At 40.3% G+C, this 19234-nt stretch overlaps 1 protein-coding gene across 1 annotated transcript in view; it reads left to right on the forward strand.

The window, feature by feature from the left end:
- Positions 1-1931: 1931 nt before the first annotated feature.
- The window catches only part of LOC137296582 (testin-like), a 65132-nt gene continuing 47829 nt past the window's right edge, over positions 1932-19234 (forward strand). Inside the window, exon 1 of the mRNA XM_067828396.1 lies at positions 1932-2182. Within this exon, the coding sequence (XP_067684497.1) occupies positions 2138-2182 (45 nt within the window). The 5' untranslated portion in view covers positions 1932-2137. The remainder of the gene's footprint in view (positions 2183-19234) is intronic.

A 19234-nucleotide genomic window follows, 5' to 3' on the forward strand; every position in this document is an offset into this window, starting at 1 on the left:
CGTACTCACTCACTCTTTGTTTGCATGTGTCTTGTATAACGATGCAATCTGCCAGCAACATGATGGCGTTCTGTAAATACCAGATCATCCCGGATCTTGACGTGTGAATCCACGACTGCGCCATGACCATTCTTGAATTGAATATAGCTAAGGGTAAATAACATTTGTTCCGAGAGACAATGTCAGTCAGAGGGGTACGAGGCCAGTTTATTATGAGAAGCCCTGCACCCCATCCGTTCGGAATCACCTGCAAAGCAGACCTTCCCGTCCCCCATATGCACCTCCAGGGAAGAAGAACTCCTCCCCTTGATCATAAGTATCGTCTAATAATATCTTAGAGTGTTTTTACACAATCACGTTTGTTATTGCGGCGATGTACATGAAATGATCATATCTTGCTTCCGAGTAGAGCTTAATTGAGGCACCCGGAATTCTCATCAGAAGAGCAAGGGTCTGAAAGTCGGGCTGCTCTCAAGAACTCGTCTCAAGATTTTACCACAAAAAAGGCCCCAAATATCCTCCCTGTGGGTTCTCGGCGTTGTGCGTCAATAAATACAAGCTGGCATCCGATCCGGAGCTCCCCATTCCACATATGTGACCTTAACATTGTCGATAAAAAATAACCCTGCTCTGACTGTATATATATTTTGACGTAATTGTTATAGAGAAGAGCGTGATCACATACCATGCATATATTTTTTTTGAGATATGACAAACCTTTCTCGGCAACGCCGGGATGAAAAAAAATTAAATGAATACAGATGGAAGAATGGATTACCAGCATGTTTTGTCCGTTTGTGACTATGTGTTTTATAAGGTTATGGAACATATGATGCAGAGTTGCGCGTTTCTGAAAAGCGGATCCCCGTTAATCCGGATTGATGTGTTCTTAGTAAAATCATCCTGGTTAACAAGTTTCCGATGTAACGAATCATGGGACAGTTTTAATGTCTATACCTGCTCATCGTCTCTGCTAATAGAGTGTCTTTGGAGTCTAATATAAATAAATGTAATAAATTCATATTTCAAGCAGGTTTACCAAGGCACATTGTAAGAATTTCCATGTGACTTGAATGATCAGTGAATTAAATAGCATATCGTACCAAATGATAATACGACACTTTCTATCATCGTCCTTAATATAACCGTCATCATTATAATAATTAAATTGTTAAAACCATCAAAGAATACAGTTAACAGGTCCATGAAATGCTAATGATGACAAAGGGTAGCCAGCGGATATATATAACTGAAGCAATTATCTCTACTTATCTATGGAACTGGAACCATTCATATGTAATTATTCATTGAGCAGGTAATTACGCCATCGTAATAAGCTATCAGCGTATCAGCGTATCAGCTACAGCGTATTAAACTGGTAGCTGTTTATCATTATGACTATTTATTACTATTATATGATATCTGTATATTTCTTTACACACCGAAGGGTACATACCACCACACTGTTGACAAAGCTGATTCTACACAACACAACGCTTATCACACGTGCTTTCAACTAATTGTAGCACAACCACACAAACTGAAACCATCTTTAACTGCAGTTCATTCAACTTTACAAACATTTATCCTTGGCTGGGGCTGGAGGCTTAAAAAACAGGACCCAAATCGACCATTATTTGCTACAGCGTCTGGTGTCTCTGTATCTGTTCTAACAACACACAGAGAGTTCGTAAACAAATCTTTGAAAATTATTTGACTCTTGGTAAGCAATAAATAACCTCTTTCCCCACCATTATTCAAATATGTATACCCGTGTGTCATGTTTAGCGGAACCCTCTTCACGCCAAGGGTAACCCGGAGCATATGCGAAGCCCATCAATAGCGCCATAATTACAAAACTTCGTTTCAGAGTTGAACGTGAAAACCTCGTAACCCCATCGCGCGCCATGACGTCATCGGTGAGTGTTGGCGTCTGCTGGTGTTAGGAGCGGTGTAAGGAGCCGTGTGCCGTGGGAACTCTGTCAGTCCGTATTCTGCTTTTCTGTGACTTGGAACAAGCCCGGGGGACTGGCGGACAGTGTGAGCGACCCAACACGGACTGGAACCGCCCTAAGGTCAGGGCAACGCTTTGACGATAAGGAGGTACTTAAAGTGTTGAGAGACAGTACACAGGAGTATGGCTGAGCATCATGGCTTGATGGAGTTACCAGGCAATCCCCATGTAAGTAAACTTAATAAACTGCCACTATACTATTCACATTTATAATACAGAAAAAAATACATAACACACTTATTTACATGTCTTGAACAGCGCACTTGTCTTAGCGACTTTCCCTCCCAAAACACGAATCGCACTAAAGGCTGCCGTTGGCAAGCCAGGGCACCTGTTTCGACGCTTGTTTTACTGTGGGGGTGTTCTGTCAGAGGCTTTATCATGGAACTGACAACAGAGGGAGGGCAAACAGTAGGACTTAATGAGAGGCCAGTCAGCCATCTTGTCAGCATAAGTGTGTCCTACATATGTATCAGTAATGGTTGCTAGATTTGACATTTGAATCAGTATTTTGGACTCATCATAACCGCCCGGAGTAAGTGGCCATGAATAACTTGCTGTACGCACAGCGATCATCTCCAACATGGACCTGGCCGTTATTTCAGCAACAGTTGGCAGTGCTTCCTGTTATGATAATCTGCCATGTGTTACAACCCTTGAAAGGAGTGTAATTAACGGAAATGCAGCCGTATTCTGATTTAAAGCATTGTATATCTGTGTACACGGAACGTGATGAAAAACATTACCCTACGAAAAATACTGGCACGTAAACATAATCCTTGTCTCTCCCTTTTAGAAAACGGATTGCTGAGTGTAAAACTAAACTCACTCACTCACTTTTAGAAATCGGTTCTTTCAAAGTATCTCCTACAGGAGTATAGAGCTTTTATTTAATAAAGCAACCCTCTCGGTCACCCTCTTCTCGTTTCAGGCTGATCCATTTCTCAGCAGACTAACACTCAGTCCCTGAATATATATACTTTTGATTGTAACAAATAAACCCAATGAGCCCCAGGACGTTGGGAGATTCCCCTGAAGTGGGGAGATCTAGACTTGGTTCATTTATGGCTTTAGTGTCGCAAGGAGGACAAGGCAGTAGAGAAAATGATTATTGATGCCTCAGGGACTGTTAGACTAAATTCTCCGCTGCTCCATCTCATTTTAAGACTCGAGGTTCCTGTATAGAACGATTTGTGCTAAACTTACACGCAGCTGTTTTTCAGGGAACCTTAGACTAAGAATATTACCGCATATTAACTTTTTGTTTTCTGCAGTTATCACGTAACGTGGGAAGTGTTTCCTTGTGAGAAACCCTACGCCTGTAAATTAAATCACCGACACTTGTTTATGAGTTGTTGAGACGGCGGTGTACATTTTTTCTGTAGTCTCACCCCGCTGTGTACTAGCCACTAAGAGTCATTGTTGGTTTGCCATGGAACTATCATTTCTTTTCAATATACATCTGTATACCAGTATGGAACACACGATAGAAGATAAACACGGCTCTGGAGTCGCCAAGAAAAGATTGAGTGGTGTCGTGTAGTGTAAATACTTTACCGAGCATCCGTGCTTTCAATTGACACCCTACACCGCGAGTAATGGCGGGAAATGACAATCTACTGCGGGGTCAAGGTCACAAGGTCACTAATTCCGACATGCGATATGGTCACTGTATCGTATTGCCAGATAGTGCACGAACTGCACGAAGCGGTGTTTGCGTATAGACTTCCTCATAGTCCCTAGAGGTCGGGACTAGAGGTTGTATATTTGGAGTATTTATCAGGTGGGGGTGATTGAAAGATTCACAGAACTACAGCTGACGTGATTGGGCGCTGTGTGAAGTCTGTTGGATGAGGTCTTCACTGATAACAGCCTTCCCGAATTTGAACCCGGTCAGTTGGAAAAGACCGCGACTTGACGAAAGAGCATGGGTGTGGACATACGTACTGTTTCACAAACATGATATGTTTGGTGTCAAATATAGCTTTTGATGTAAAAATAGAGAAAAGTGTGAATGCGTCTATAAACTTGAAAATAATTGATAACATATGTTTAATAGCGAACGAACAACATGGGACATGAAACGGAATGGAAGCCATATCTCGGACTGACCTGAAAGTTTCATATTTCTTCTCACACGCGTTCATACTAGTTCAAATTTTAGCCATACAAGTATTTTCTTCAGATATAACTTGTATAATTTCCTTCACCATATCTGAAAGTACACTGCATTCCTATTATAGAGAGGTTCAAGTAAACATGAGCTCACAAATTCATGGGATACGATTGTACTACAGTCACACACACACACACACACACACACACACACACACACACACACACATCAAATATATTCGCAGTGAAAAACAACGTGCCTGAAATTAGATGTAAGAATTACACAAAGGCCAGTTGCTATGTTGGGGCTGATGGGTTCTGTAGCAGAGCCCTACCTGCAATAAACTGTCTTGAAACTCGCTGACTATAAGGACACGGGTCCGTAGAGCTGACCAGGCTGGTCTGGCGTACGCGCCGTACATCCACAAGGCCCGTTTAATGTTCGCCGCCTTTGCCGTGCCGCTCAGGACGGATCTAATTTCCTTGCTGATAAATATTTTCTCTGACGGGTATCACACCGGGGGATCTGTAAGATAGAAAACATCAACACATGTCAACATTAACGAGACCGACAAACTTTCAACCTCCGAACGCAACTAATTTTTCAAATCAGGTATATCTCATGATTAAGAGATGGCAGATATTAAGCAGATTGACAAACTATGACTTCGTTTCAACTATTCGAGTTATGTCGCTAAGATTGAAGAATACGCTCCGGCTTCACTATGGTTCCTGGCAATGGGGAACAGTCTTCGGCGTGTACTGAGGTCGTGTATTGAGCGTGTCTGACAAATTCAGGTGTGCTTTACATCGCTTAACTTCTACCGACTGAAGGTGCGTCGTGGAGTGACTGTTACACCAGATACTGTCTCAGTCCGACATTAGTTAGAGAAACGATGGTAAACACGTCTTGTTTGTTCTAGGCGGAGTATTATTGCCAAAACACACGGTGGTTATTTGGCTATTGACTGGAGTGGTGGAAAGATTCCCGTTGCTTTGAGGTGGAAGTATCGCACGTCATCGGAATAGGCGCAGAGTGACATTACATAGTTCTGAGGTCAAGCAACAAGACGATGACTACTAACACAAGTAACGAATATAAACGGTAGATTGTCCCTTAGAACACCAGCATCGTGGAGAAAGATATGCAATATTATCTCACTGACGAATCGGCCAACCATTCCCCAAGAGAGATTGGGTGATGGAGGTCACACTTAGCTCCAACTAAGCTCCGATTCACAGGATCAGTTTACTATGACATGTCCAGTATTACACTTTGGACCCTGTGGAAACAATATTTATAACTCATGTTGGTGCCCTTAGGTACAAACACTCCCAATGGTGATAGGTTCCGAGGTGTGGCTAAGGTTCCAATGTTTGTAGTTGTCGTCAAGCATGAAATGAAGCGATTCAAGGAAATGCTAATATGTTACTGTTACAAAGAAGTATTCATCTATAGGATCGGGAATATTTGGGATTCAGATTATATCGCGAATGTAAGATGCTGAACAGTTATCCGTATCAATACGTCAAGAAAACACAAGTAGTTGCCCTCAGTTCGCACTGAACATGATAAACCGGCTATGTTCTTTTCCATTAAGTGTGGTTCCTAGGGTGTGAATAACTACAAGAATCAGTGAGATGTGTGCCAGGCAGCTTGTGGTTGCCTCTATGTGAACTGACCACACGTGAAGGTCTAATTCACCCCAGGACACACTACATAATCTGGCGCAAACATTAGAAATGTTGTAATGTTCAGCGAGTGATGGTTAATTTAAAACGACAGTGCTGGCACGAATTTCAAAGTTTCTGCCCACATTATTCGATCCATGCCTTCTTATAAATATGTTTCAGATGATGTGAACAATCAAACGTATATTGGCTTCACGTGCTAACCATTAAAATGCTTGCAATTGAGTTATCCTGGCATATGATTTGTTGAAAAGGTTTGGAAACAACTATACACTAAGTACAGTAGTTTGTCCAAATATCACGTGAATGATGTCTTGGTGGTGTCTGTTTTTGAAGACACTTATCTACTACTATGCACTCACTGGAAAATAGAACCCTTTCGAACCACAAAGAATGCGCAGAGTGATACTGATGGACGTGAGTTAAACTTTATGACTTATTCACCGATGTCAGGCGTCAGGGTTCACTGCCAGTGGCACCCCTCACATCGTGTTTTGTGAAGATGCCTGAGTCATCAATTCCTCTTCAGTTTAAACCTTTTCTCGGCGGTTGAAATCTGTCCGAGATCTTGGCATGTGAAATCTGTCCGAGATCTTGGCATGTGGCATATGATGCTCATTCCAAGACATGGAGAATTCTGTAGTGACAGTTCAACATGTGAAGCTACACTTTGAGCACATTAGCCAACTTCTAGACGAATCCATCAACGCTAATTAGCCACACGCGCTGAATGGCCTGTCTAGCACGTGTCCTGGGATACGTGACCCCTTGTCACAAACGTCACGGAAATAGTCGAGATTTCGTCTCAGGTTTACTAATAATATATTGCGCTATATATGATCATCAAACTGAGGGTTTGCATAGTATACTACCCATCAAAAGTTTCGACTCACTTTACGTGTTCACTAAATGATATGTGTATATATAAGTGGTTACATCGAAGATAAATTTCTCCACAAACTTGGGGAAACCAACCAAACGTTATGCAGATAAATTGCATGAGGATCAAGCATCAAGTTGCCGAAAACCATGTGCAAAAATCGTGCATGTACAAAGCTGCGTTTTGTCGTAAAGTTTTGTTACGAATTCACCACTTTTCATCATTTTTGGAAAACATGACTGTAATCTTTTCAACGTCACGAATTTGTTTTACTATACATCAGTTCCTGTGTAAACAATACCTTTAGACAGTATGGAATAGTTTGCAAAATCTAGTTTAGAACAGTTGACTGAGAAAGTGGGTATAATTACACTAGTGAGTGTGAAGTTTTGACGGGGAGTATACAATTTGTATTCCCAATGTGTATTACATGAGGTACGGGAGCAGTTTATATGTCCAACGAAAATAAAGTCTAAGTAAACCTATCCTCAGTACCTTTCGTTACACTCCACTACTGGGTCTAACAAAACCTTATGGGAGGTCGCGTCAGGTAATCTTCGAGCAACCAACGACCGTCCAATCAAACGCGAGACATTAAATAGATTTAACTAACCATACAACGGCTACTATTTAGGGATCGGAGGGACTTTCAAAACATTCAGGTTACTGACACAGATCTCTCCACAAACAAAACTCCGCATATAACACAGTTATTTGACCTGCAGTATATACCGTTAGCTAATATTTCTGCAAGATAACATCCTTGAATATTGCCCAAAACATCATATCAAGCGACTCACCGTTGTCATGGTTGTACGTACGCCGTGTGCATCACCCGGAAGCGAGCGCACGCTAAATAGCATTCGGAATCGTTCGGGTACGAAACTTTTTCGAGATAAAAAGTTCAAAAGGTATGTGCGAATTTGCACTTTCGCGATTTGGTAAGCTGTGTTCTGATTGGCCAATCTCAAAGGTTACCTGACGCGACCTCCCACAATGTTTTGTTAGACTCAGTAGTGGAGGGTAACGAAATACACTGAGACTAAATTTACTTAGACTAAACAAAAATGCTAGTGTGTTGACGATCTGGATAATTCTTATATTTATAGTAGGACGACTGTTTCAGGTCGTAGTTTCCATTTCGTACTAGTCCGTAAGGATATAATATATACCCATAACACAATACGGATGACGTGGTCAAATTCCGTATTGCATCCCGGATTCCGTATTGAAGCCTTGCCGGTTCTACTTTCTCCAAAGCTGATTAAAACACATTAATGTAAGAAAGGAGGGTATGTACATATCAAATATGAAACGCCATACCAGTGCATTTGGATGATTTGTACTCGAAAATGTCATGGGTACAGAGAATCGATTTCTGTTTCTCTGTTCCCATGACATCTCCCCGTTGTTTATCTGCTCCCATGATATCTCCGAGTTGTTTCTCTGCTCCCATGATATCACCGAGTTGTTTCTCTGCTCCCATGATATCTCCGAGTTGTTTCTCTGCTCCCATGATATCACCGAGTTTTTTCTTTGCGCCCATGATATGTCCGAGTTGTTTCTCTGCTCCCACGAAACCACCGAGTTGTTTCTCTGCTCCCACGATATGTCCGAGTTGTTTCTCTGGTCCCATGATATCTTCGAGCTGTTTCTTTTCTCCCATGATATCACCGTGTTGTTTCTTTGCTCCCATGATGTCCCTGAGTTGTTTCTCTGCTCCCATGATATCGCCGAGTTGTTTCTCTGCTCCCAAGATATGTCCGATTTGTTTCTCTGCTTTTATGATATGTCCGAGTTGTTTCTCTGCTCCCATGATATCTCCCAGTTGTTTCTCTGCTCCCATGATATCACCGAGTTGTTTCTCTGCTCCCATGATATCACCGAGTTGTTTCTCTGCTTCCACGATACCACCGAGTTGTTTCTCTGCTCCCACGATATGTCCGAGTTGTTTCTCTGCTCCCATCACATCTTCTAGTTGTTTCTTTTCTCCATGATATCACCGAGTTCTTTCTTTGCTCCCATGATGTCCCTGAGTGGTTTCTCTGCTCCCATGATATGTCCGAGTTGTTTCTCTGCTCCCATGATATGTCCGAGATGTTTCTCTGCTCCCATGATATGTCCGAGTTGTTTCTCTGCTCCCATGACATCACCGAGTTCTTTCTTTGCTCCCATGATGTCCCTGAGTGGTTTCTCTGGTCCCATGATATGTCCGAGTTGTTTCTCTGCTCCCATGATATCTCCCAGTTGTTTCTCTGCTCCCATGATATGTCCGAGTTGTTTCCCTGCTGCCATGACATCTTCGACTTGTTTCTTTTCTCCCATGATATCACCGTGTTATTTCTTTGCTCCCATGATGTCCCTGAGTTGTTTCTCTGCTCCCATGATATCGCCGAGTTGTTTCTCTGCTCCCATGATATCACCGAGTTGTTTCTCTGCTCCCACGATATGTCCGAGATGTTTCTCTGCTCCCATGATATGTCCGAGTTGTTTCTCTGCTCCCATGACATCACCGAGTTCTTTCTTTGCTCCCATGATGTCCCTGAGTGGTTTCTCTGGTCCCATGATATGTCCGAGTTGTTTCTCTGCTCCCATGATATCTCCCAGTTGTTTCTCTGCTCCCATGATATGTCCGAGTTGTTTCCCTGCTGCCATGACATCTTCGACTTGTTTCTTTTCTCCCATGATATCACCGAGTTGTTTCTTTGCTCCCATGATATCCCTGAGTTGTTTCTCTGTTCCCGTGATATGTCCGAGTTGTTTCTCTGCTATCACCGACTTTAACACAAAACATCCAAATGCACTAGTGTGACGTTCTATATATTCATCAATTAAATTACACTCTCTAAGTAACGCTTAATAGCCTCGGGCCTGCAGACTTGCGTGAATGTCTGCTCAAGGGTGCGCATCCAGCATTCAAATTCCAAGAGACAAAAAACCAACATAACAATACTGTCACACATCCTACAGCCGTATCTTTAATAAGTTCACCAATTAAAACCATTCACAAAAACAGATGAAAAAATGCGTCTTATAGATCGACATGTGTTAAAAAAATTCTTTAAAAAAAGCATCTTCTCTCGGATGCACTGGAGAGTTTGCTGAATTACATCGCCATGGAATTACAGGGCCGAAATGAATGTAGCAAAGGACTTATGGGAAAAGAGGTTATTTTTAACACATGGTATCACGGTTTTGATGAACACCCTCAAGCATTACAAAACCCGCTAGACTACCCTCTTCAAATGTTGCCTCTTTCAATGACAGGACCTTGTGAGTCACTCAACTGATGATGATGATGATGATGATGATGATGATGATCTCTTGTTTCTTTTCTACCATTTCGGGTTCTTTGGGAAATTAATTGCTGCATCCTCGATAACATCTGCTATGAAATATACTTAAGATGATAAAGAGAGGTAGATAATGATATGAATGGTTCAGCGGGGCTGTGTAGAGAGGAATGTTATATACACGGTGATAGATGCAGAACTTATTTGTGGTGCATGAACCGAGTGTCCCTGGTTTTTCGAATTCCCTGATAACCAAATTAGGTTGAACCAAAACATGTTTGGTGTTGGGTATCATTTATCAAAAATAAACATGTGAAATTTAACGAACTGCTTGCCGGGAGTTTACTAAAACAGAAGCATATTAGATGACGGTGTATGGTATTGCTTGGAGGAGTGTATTTTACACCAGACGATCAGGATATCTGTCTGCCGAGTGTATCCACGCAAACGGATAGGGGTTCGTATGTGCTCTGATAGGCACTTTTCATGTATGTCATCGTTGTCGCTTTTCTGCGATCAGATCACTTTGTTTACTGTTGAGGTTAGCCAAACCATGTTCCAGTCGGAGGGATAACGTGTATGTCTATATATCGTAATAATTAATGGTTCCGTCATTAGACAACGGGTAGTGGGTATCACCAAGTGATTGCTCCACATCGTTTACGACGATGCAACTACATTGTCGAACAGATCGTAATTGTCGCTGACATTTCCTCGAAGTACGGAAAATTCGATACACTTTCGATGGAGATAACGGAGTTTTTCAAACATGAATAGTCTTGTGTTAAACTGCATTTCCTTGGATCTTGTCTGTATCTGTGGCAGAACATTTTCACTTGGTATAAACAAAAGTTCTATCGGCCGGACCATTTGATGTTTCATGCGCACAGAAAAAAAACAATGACAAAACCATCGTTCACTGGATCTGGTGAGTGCATGTTTTCAGTTTCTCCTTTCAAAGCTGAAAAAACATAGTCTGTAATTACCACAGTCGAGGCGATTGCTATCCCTGTAAACTGTCTAGGTCTGTATAATCAAGTTCAGTACTGCATGGCAACGTAAATTCAAAATGGCAACGTAAATTTCGTCATCTAAGGCTTTCATGCGAATAAAAAAAACCTCCATCATCTGACAGCATGATCATTAACCCATGGAAGCCTCAAGTCATCAGCTACAAAACCTACTGAATCTCTGGTCAAATTAACTCCACCATCTCAATACCAGGTGTTCCCATACAAGCTCAACCAACCAGTGTTCAATATTGTCATTATATCCTCATCGTCACCGGCAGCTGACGTTGCTGAAGGCGTTCACGGTGCTGCCCCCATGCACCAACTGCAGAACTGCATATGCTGCACAGCTTCCCCAACAGATGAGATGCAGCTGTGTGCCAAACACAACACACTGTAAACTCTGAGAAGTTCTTTTGCTCAACTTTGTGCCTAGATATTCAGCTTGTAACAAAGGCTACAAACATGTTCTTGTTCTTCAAATGTTCATTTTTTCAAGCGATTTCCTCCATACCAAAGCTGTTGATGGATACAGAATATGAGTAATGAACACACTTGCGCTGAAGAACAGAGTCTTGACTGTAAACAATGAGATAATAAGCTGTAAGCTTTCTTATAGTGATGGTTAATTAACCCCAACACTCCAAGTGACACCTAATTTCGTTCCACTCATACCAACAGACAGATGACTCTTTGGATCAAACAAAACCTGCCTGGTATGCTTCTTACCGCCAAAACATCTGCACTTACTCACTATACCAGTACAAGACCCTCCGAAATAGCAAGAAAAACAAAACAAAAAAAACCCCGAACTTTTTTATTCCTTCTTTATCAGGGCATGCACTTTACACAGTCTCAACCTGTAACATGTAAACTTTAAAAGGGTACAGTTTCAAAATCTTTACTTTCTAATAACTCAATATTTCTTTTCTTACAGTTGTGACTATTAAATCCCATGTATATCTTTAATACTGGGATCTAGAAAAGGAGTTTGCTGCTAAGGAACACCTTGGACCCACCCACATGTCTTTGAGGAATTCTGATCTTTTACCAATTCATAACCTTTTTTGGACCTGTTAAGATAGGTTAGATTTGTTCTCCAGCAACCACTGCTTGCCCCTATCTGGTTGTATATGTAATTTATTTGTTGATATACTTACTATTCACTTTTACACCAGTGCTAAACATAAACTTTCAAATTGCAAAATGAACCCTTTCGTTTCCCAAAAAATCAATACCAGCACATGCATTCCTAAAGGCTTCCTTCTGAAGAGGCTTATCACATCTCAACTCTCTAGCTCTTGGTGGGAGGAAAGTTATATCAGCAAGTACACCTTGTTTCTTTCTGGAAGAGGAGAACCGCCCCCTACTGTGGCTGTCCTTTGCCAAGGCCACCCAGACTGAAATCAAATTGCATATTGTGTTTGAATCAGCCACAAGTCACCAGCAGCACCAGGGAGGCCTGTATTTGAGATACAGTTCTCCACAGGGGAGGCTTTTTTGACATTTTTAGGAGCTAAGGAACTTGTTGCCATTTCTTTTTGGATAAATGGGTATTGCACCAAAACAACTGTTTCGTCTCCAATATGATGCCTTGGAAAAAATGTGGTAAATGTTATATTGTCAATCTATCAACTTGAATAACAAATCTGAAACTTTTCTTTCAGGGATGCTTTCCAGAAAGACTGTTTGGCTCATTTGTAACAAAAGGACCTAGAATGACAATGTGGGGCCCAGTAGCAAAATTGACCTGTAAAGAGCTTGATGAAAGGAAAGGATAGTGTCTGCAGATGTTTGTCTAAATAAACGGTGTGTCTGTTGGACAAATGCCTTTTTAACATAGTGAAATTTCTTTCTTTTTTTCACAATATTTGATCACTATACCCAAACGTAAGAGATTAGAAGCTTTTAGGTATAAGCTGAGTCAGATTTTCCAAAAATAAATTTAAAAGTGAAAAAGGAAATGTTTATTGCAGCAATAAGGGATGTTATTCTTTGACTGGGCATAGCCAGTGCTGGCTGTCCTTCACCTTTGGATTCAGGATATAGTAATGAAACAAGTTCAAACAGGCATGACCTGGCCATGGATGCCAGGCAATCGTTTGTGTGTTACTGACTAGAGTGCCAACTATCTCATGTCAGAGCAAAGCCAGAAGAGGCAAAGACTAATGCTTTGTCCCTGAATATATATAAATTTGATAATGACAAATAAACCCATTTAAAAGCACCAGTGAGACCAGATATTCAGAAACTGGGCACATCTACACTTCATTTGGGGCTTTAGCATTGCAGGAGCGCTAGGCAGAAGAGAAAATAATATGGTTCAGGGACTCTGAGACAGACTAGAAGAGTCAGTCTTGGCTCCTGCATGCGCAGCTGTAGACTAATGTTTTGTCCCTGAATTTATATACCTGTGATAGGAACAAATTGTTGATTTTAAATTAGTCACAGTGAGATAGGAGATTCAAAGACTAAAAACATGTGACCCTGAAAGGAGTTAGTTTTCTGTATTTGTTCAGGAACTGTGAGACAGACACTTGTATCTAGAACAAGGAACCAACAACACTGCAAAGAGAGGTATCTGTTATGCTGGACTATTTATAACATGAAACCCTATGACCATCAGAAAGTCAGCACTTTAACTGCTCATAAATATTATCTCCTATGATACTGTCAGACTGATGAAGCTAGCAATATAGATGCATGATGGTACTTGAACTGCATAAAATGGATGTGCACAGCAACGAACAGCTTGGGAGCTCAGACTAGTTTATTGTGAAAGGCCTTTTGCAACACAGGTTGGAATGTGAGGACAGTCTGGAAAAAAATCTTGATGCTCTGTATGATCTATATTTTTCTGAAACATTTATATATGGGTTTGAATGAGTGTGTCAGTTATCTTCATCAAAGGGAGTCATGGGGTAGTCAAGTGGTTAGAGTGTTTGCTAGTCATGCTGAAGACCAGGATTCAGTTAACATTTCATATGACATAAAAAAGTCATCCACCATAAAACATTTTAGTTAATATAAGCTGACATTCCTAAATCCTTCTGACAATCTGATAGGTCTGTGTGTGATTAATGATTCGTTTTCATTCTTCTCTGAATCTTTTGCTTACACTAAATAAATAAATACATTCTTCAGTAACAGAATTCTTTGTTTGAAATACTTTTTACTTGCATCTTGTGTGCAATAGGTGTTGACTGAAGTGTGCTGTATCTGGACCACTCATGTAAAACAATATCAAAATTTTAAGAAATGTGCCTCAGAAGGGCCTCAGTTTCTTGGAGACCAGCCCCGATTGAGGTTACTGAAACTACTACAAGATTATTTTTAAATGTCTCAAAGTATAGGGTGTTCATCAAGTTATGCATTTCTCAAAGATGTGTGCATTTTGTTTACACAGCATTTTGCCACCCAAAAATAAACAATCTTTGCTGCCTATTGTTATCTTGACTTTCATTTGTGTCTATCAATATGTTACATTATATATTACAGGTTTTTTTATTGAAATGTGGTGAAAAATAACAAGTGCTTGATTTTGTTCACGATCACATATGCTGTGATTAGAAATGTTCTTAATTTTCTGACAGCTTATTCAGTTTTACTAAATGTGATGTGGCCTTGTCGTGTCACGGATAAAGTTTGTGCAAAGCAGGGAAGGGACAAAAGCATTTCAAAAAGGCCACCTTTTTTAAAAAAATGATGGTTTCCTATGATAGATTTCCAAATATTAAGTTAAGAATCTTATATGCTTATGGTTCATAAAGCCTCTGTGAGCACAGTTATTTTACATGAAATAGAAACCAAAAGCCAGACAGTGCTAGTATCAGTTATTGTATTACAAATAAGGTCAAGGACACAAACATAAAGGGCAGGGTGCTGCCCCCTACAAGAAATGTCTAGAGACCTTACTTCTCAGTGCTGATTGCATCACTTTCTGAAGGATGAAGGAGGTGCAAGTCGTCGGTGACAACATTATGTACTGGAGTTAACAGAGTCCCAGGTGTACCCTGACTCCCTTATGGGTTTGCAGGGACATGTCTATGACCATGGGTTAAGGTTGAAACCCTGCATTACTTGATCTGACCTCTTGATACACTTGACACACCTGGATGTAACTAGGTATAGTGCCATACCTATTAGGTTATATTAGGTTTAGATGTGGAACAACTCTGTCTTCAAGAACAGGTAATGTTCCACACTGATCCTGATGACCCACAAACATCCATGTCACAGACCGTGTGAGTGAGTGAGCCAGCTTTAAGCTTTTAACAATATTCCAGCAGTATTATGGCGGGGGACACCAGAAATGGGCTTCGCACATTGTACCAGTGTTGGGAATCAAACCTAAGTCTTTGTTGTGATGGACAAAAGCTTTAACCACTGGGATACCCTAATGACCCTCACAGAGACTGATCATCCAATCCACTTTAGGTGACTTACAACTCTTTCCCAGAGTTCCCTCAGAGAACAGGCCTGGAAAACATTTACTGTGAGTCTGGCTCTGAATCTGATTCAGTTGGTTCTTAACGATCTCAGTCCTTTGTGTCATGGGCTGAGGCCCATCTATCACCATACATTTCTATGTACTGGTTGGTAGACTGAAGCGAAGATTCCCTCCAATTACAACACTCACAGAGTCTGTTGTGTAATGGGTACCAGGGAGGATGGTGAATGGAACATATAGATGAACTTCAGATTGACAGTGTTGGTTACAAAAGGAACACTGAGCATTATATCTGTCGACAGTAACAGTGATGAGGGTCCTTCTGTCATGTATCAGATTCCTCATAACAGCAGGTGATGATAGGAAAAAAGTAAATACATGAAGAGCATCATCAAAGAAACCATTTTTTAAACATTAAATGATACATCAAAAAGAGCTAAAAAGAGAGATTTGTTTGCCAATAACAAAATTATCAATCGAAATATATAGCTCGGGTCAAATAATCTCTACTTTAACTTTATCAAATTGCCAAATGTTATTGCCACACCTATAATTCTGAAAACTGTATTTACCTGTCTTGTAAGTGTGATGTTGATATATGCTGCATATCACATTTGCCATAATACAAGTTCTTTCACCTTAACAGATAAGAATTTACAGGTTGGGTGTGGGGAACTGAGATGTATTATAAAGATTTGACAAGCACCATAAACATGCTCAACAAAAATGTCCAAAATATTGAAACAAATGAAAAAATGATTAACGGTGGGAGGGGGAGGAGGGGGATGTGTGTTATTGTGAGCTGCTCAGGCATGAGGTTATTGTCATGGGTCGTTAACAAACCTTCTCCTCCAGCATCTGTGTTTCTGTTGGGATGCTTCTATCACAGCTACAATCTAGTAGCAATGTTTCAGAACACCCTCTGTTTACAGGGTCCTAATTGACAATAATGTAAAGTGAAGCCTAGGGTTTACATGCCATATCAAAATGTTTAGGTTTTACAAGCTGTTCAACATCACAAACAGGTAACAATAGACATCACCCGACATGTGTCACAACTCTTGGAGCAATCAGCTGACAATTGCTTGGGGCAAGGCTCATCAACCATTACCTCTAACATAATTGTTGGGTGAGGTCCGGGGATATTATTTTATTTACAAGCACATATACATATTGAAGTCATGGGCTTCCAGTTGCCAGGGGTTATGGCTGTTGTATCAAGTCTCGCCAGATGTTGGGAAATAATCCCTTTATGAGGGGATGGTAGCTGATAGCATCACTGGAGTTAAAACACTTATGCCACCATTACACCAGAGCCAATCACCTTCAAATGATAATGTTCTGTTTGTAGATAGTTTTGTAATGTTGTTTATTATGATGGTGATACTTTGTTCAGATAACTCTGGTCCTCAGATAAGTGGTGAATCTAAGAGGACATTCTCAGAATTACCTGGCAGATGGTGAATAATTTGTGATAAATATTTGCCCAAAAAATAGATGCATGTATTATCTGTTAATGGTTTATGTATTTATGTATAACCCTTGGAACAGGAAGTGTCATGATTTCCACTTTAATGTTTATAGATATAGTTTTGATAGATTGCTAATCACAATAATTTTTTATAATTTTGTTAAGGATCCATTTAAATTTATCAAAATGTTTTGAGAGATTAAATCAATTGTTCAGATTTAAGAGCCTTAACAAAATTTATTCCAGCTCTGGATTTATCACAGTTAATAAATCAGTACTTATTGTGAATACCTGATACTGCACTTATATACCATTCAAAACAAAGTAGTGTATATTCCATTTTGGGAGCACACCACTAGCAGGTGATGATGCATACAAGAAAAAGTAGAATATATCCATACAAATAAAACATTTCCAAAGAAATGGAATCAGTTGTCAAAATTGTTGAACTTTAATAGTTCCAGCTTCAGTATATCTTTTGTTATACACATGTGAAAATGCGTTTGACATTTAATTAAATGTGTCTATGTTGAATCGATGTAGTGTATATAAAGACTATGTAGACATATGTATATTGTAACATTTTCTCTTAATGTCTCATCATCTGTTTCCGCTTTGGATTTATCATTTGCATTTCATCAATCTTGGAAATCCAATATCCCCTACTTATTTTGAATGGTATATATAAACACCCATAATATGTAATAAGTATGTAACATCTAATTTGAGGTTATACCACATTTGATGCCTTCAGGCCGTCTTTTAATTTAATAATCCTGCTGCTCATTTAGACTCCGTCCATTTACATGTGCTTACGAACTGGAATATCTTAAGAACTGTTGACCAGATTCTTTCCATATTTGGTAGCTAGGTTCATCACAGTATCAGAAAGATCCCAGTCAAGTTTGCTGACCTTGACCTTCATTTCAGGATCACACGGGGACTTTCAACATTTCCCCTTGTCAGCGAGATATCTAAAGAACCATTCACTGGATTTTCTTCAGATTTTACACCAAGCTTGATCTGGGGAAGACACAGGGCCCAGTCAATTTTTGTGATATTCACATAGTTTTCAAGGTCACAGCGTTACCTAGTTTTCTACAAGGGTGCTGATTTCACCTCGACAATTTCAGCATGTTTATGCTCATGTTCAGATTTGTCAGTGAGATAACTCAAGAACCGTTCACTGGTTTTTTTTTCATATTTACCTCCAAGCTTCATCTAGGGGAAGGCACAGGACCGTGTAGATTTTCATGACCTTCATGTATACTTGAAAGTCACAGTGACCCTCTAATATTCCAGTTTGTTAACCTAAATTTTCAACTTGTCAGCATAATATCTCATAAACGATTCACGATTCACTGTATTTTCTTTATATACACCTGGAAAAAAGTATCACAATATCAGAATCAAATGCCAAAATGTGAAATATCATTTCACAGACTGATGCACGGTTTATAAACATGATATTGTTGTTGTATATAGGTCAACCTACATGATGACAATGGATCTTCGTGCTGCACATGCTGTAGCTGCAACCCACTGAATACATGCACCCTTGATGTTCTGGAAAGCAAGTTTGTGCCATTCATCATTGCAGCATGTTATCATCATACCAAAGCACTGAATCTGACAGTGACTTATGAAAAGGGTTCCCTTCAGTTGTCAAATGCTAATAGATGGCAGATAATTGGTATGACAATTGCTGGAATGTCTTTTAGACTGATTGCTATCCAAGTTGGCCATCATCCTTCCACAATTAGTAGGTTGGTACGAAAGCACCAGAAAACAACAGATGTAAGGGACAGACAACTGTCACTCAGACTTCGGCGCACATCTGCTGGAGAAGACGCATTTCTGAGATATGTACACTGTAATCCATTTGCTAACAAGTACAGTGTTGAAAAGGGACTGGTTACCCAATTGGCAATTTTCCCTAAGGATGGTCAGAAACCCACTGAAAACTGTGGAATCATGCTAGAAGACCATTAAGACAACCCCAGTTAACTGATGGACACAGGTTTAGCTTGGATTAGAGCAGGTCGGGGCTGGAACCAGCTGGCATCCTGGAGAAAGGGTCACTGGTCTGATGAACCTGCTGTACATGGTCAATGACTGAACACATGTATGGGATTGTAGAAATGGCATATGCACAGAAAAACATTCTGGAGCAGGTTCCATTTGGTGATGGGTCGATTATGGTGTGGGGTTGTCTGTCTTACAACTGTAAGCTTAAGCTTCTCACCATGAGGGGTAATCTTACTGGCCAAAGATATCAGAGGGAGATCCTGGAGACGGTTGTTGTCCAA

The sequence above is a fragment of the Haliotis asinina genome, chromosome 9 (assembly GCF_037392515.1).
Source record: "Haliotis asinina isolate JCU_RB_2024 chromosome 9, JCU_Hal_asi_v2, whole genome shotgun sequence".
NCBI lineage: Eukaryota > Metazoa > Mollusca > Gastropoda > Lepetellida > Haliotidae > Haliotis > Haliotis asinina.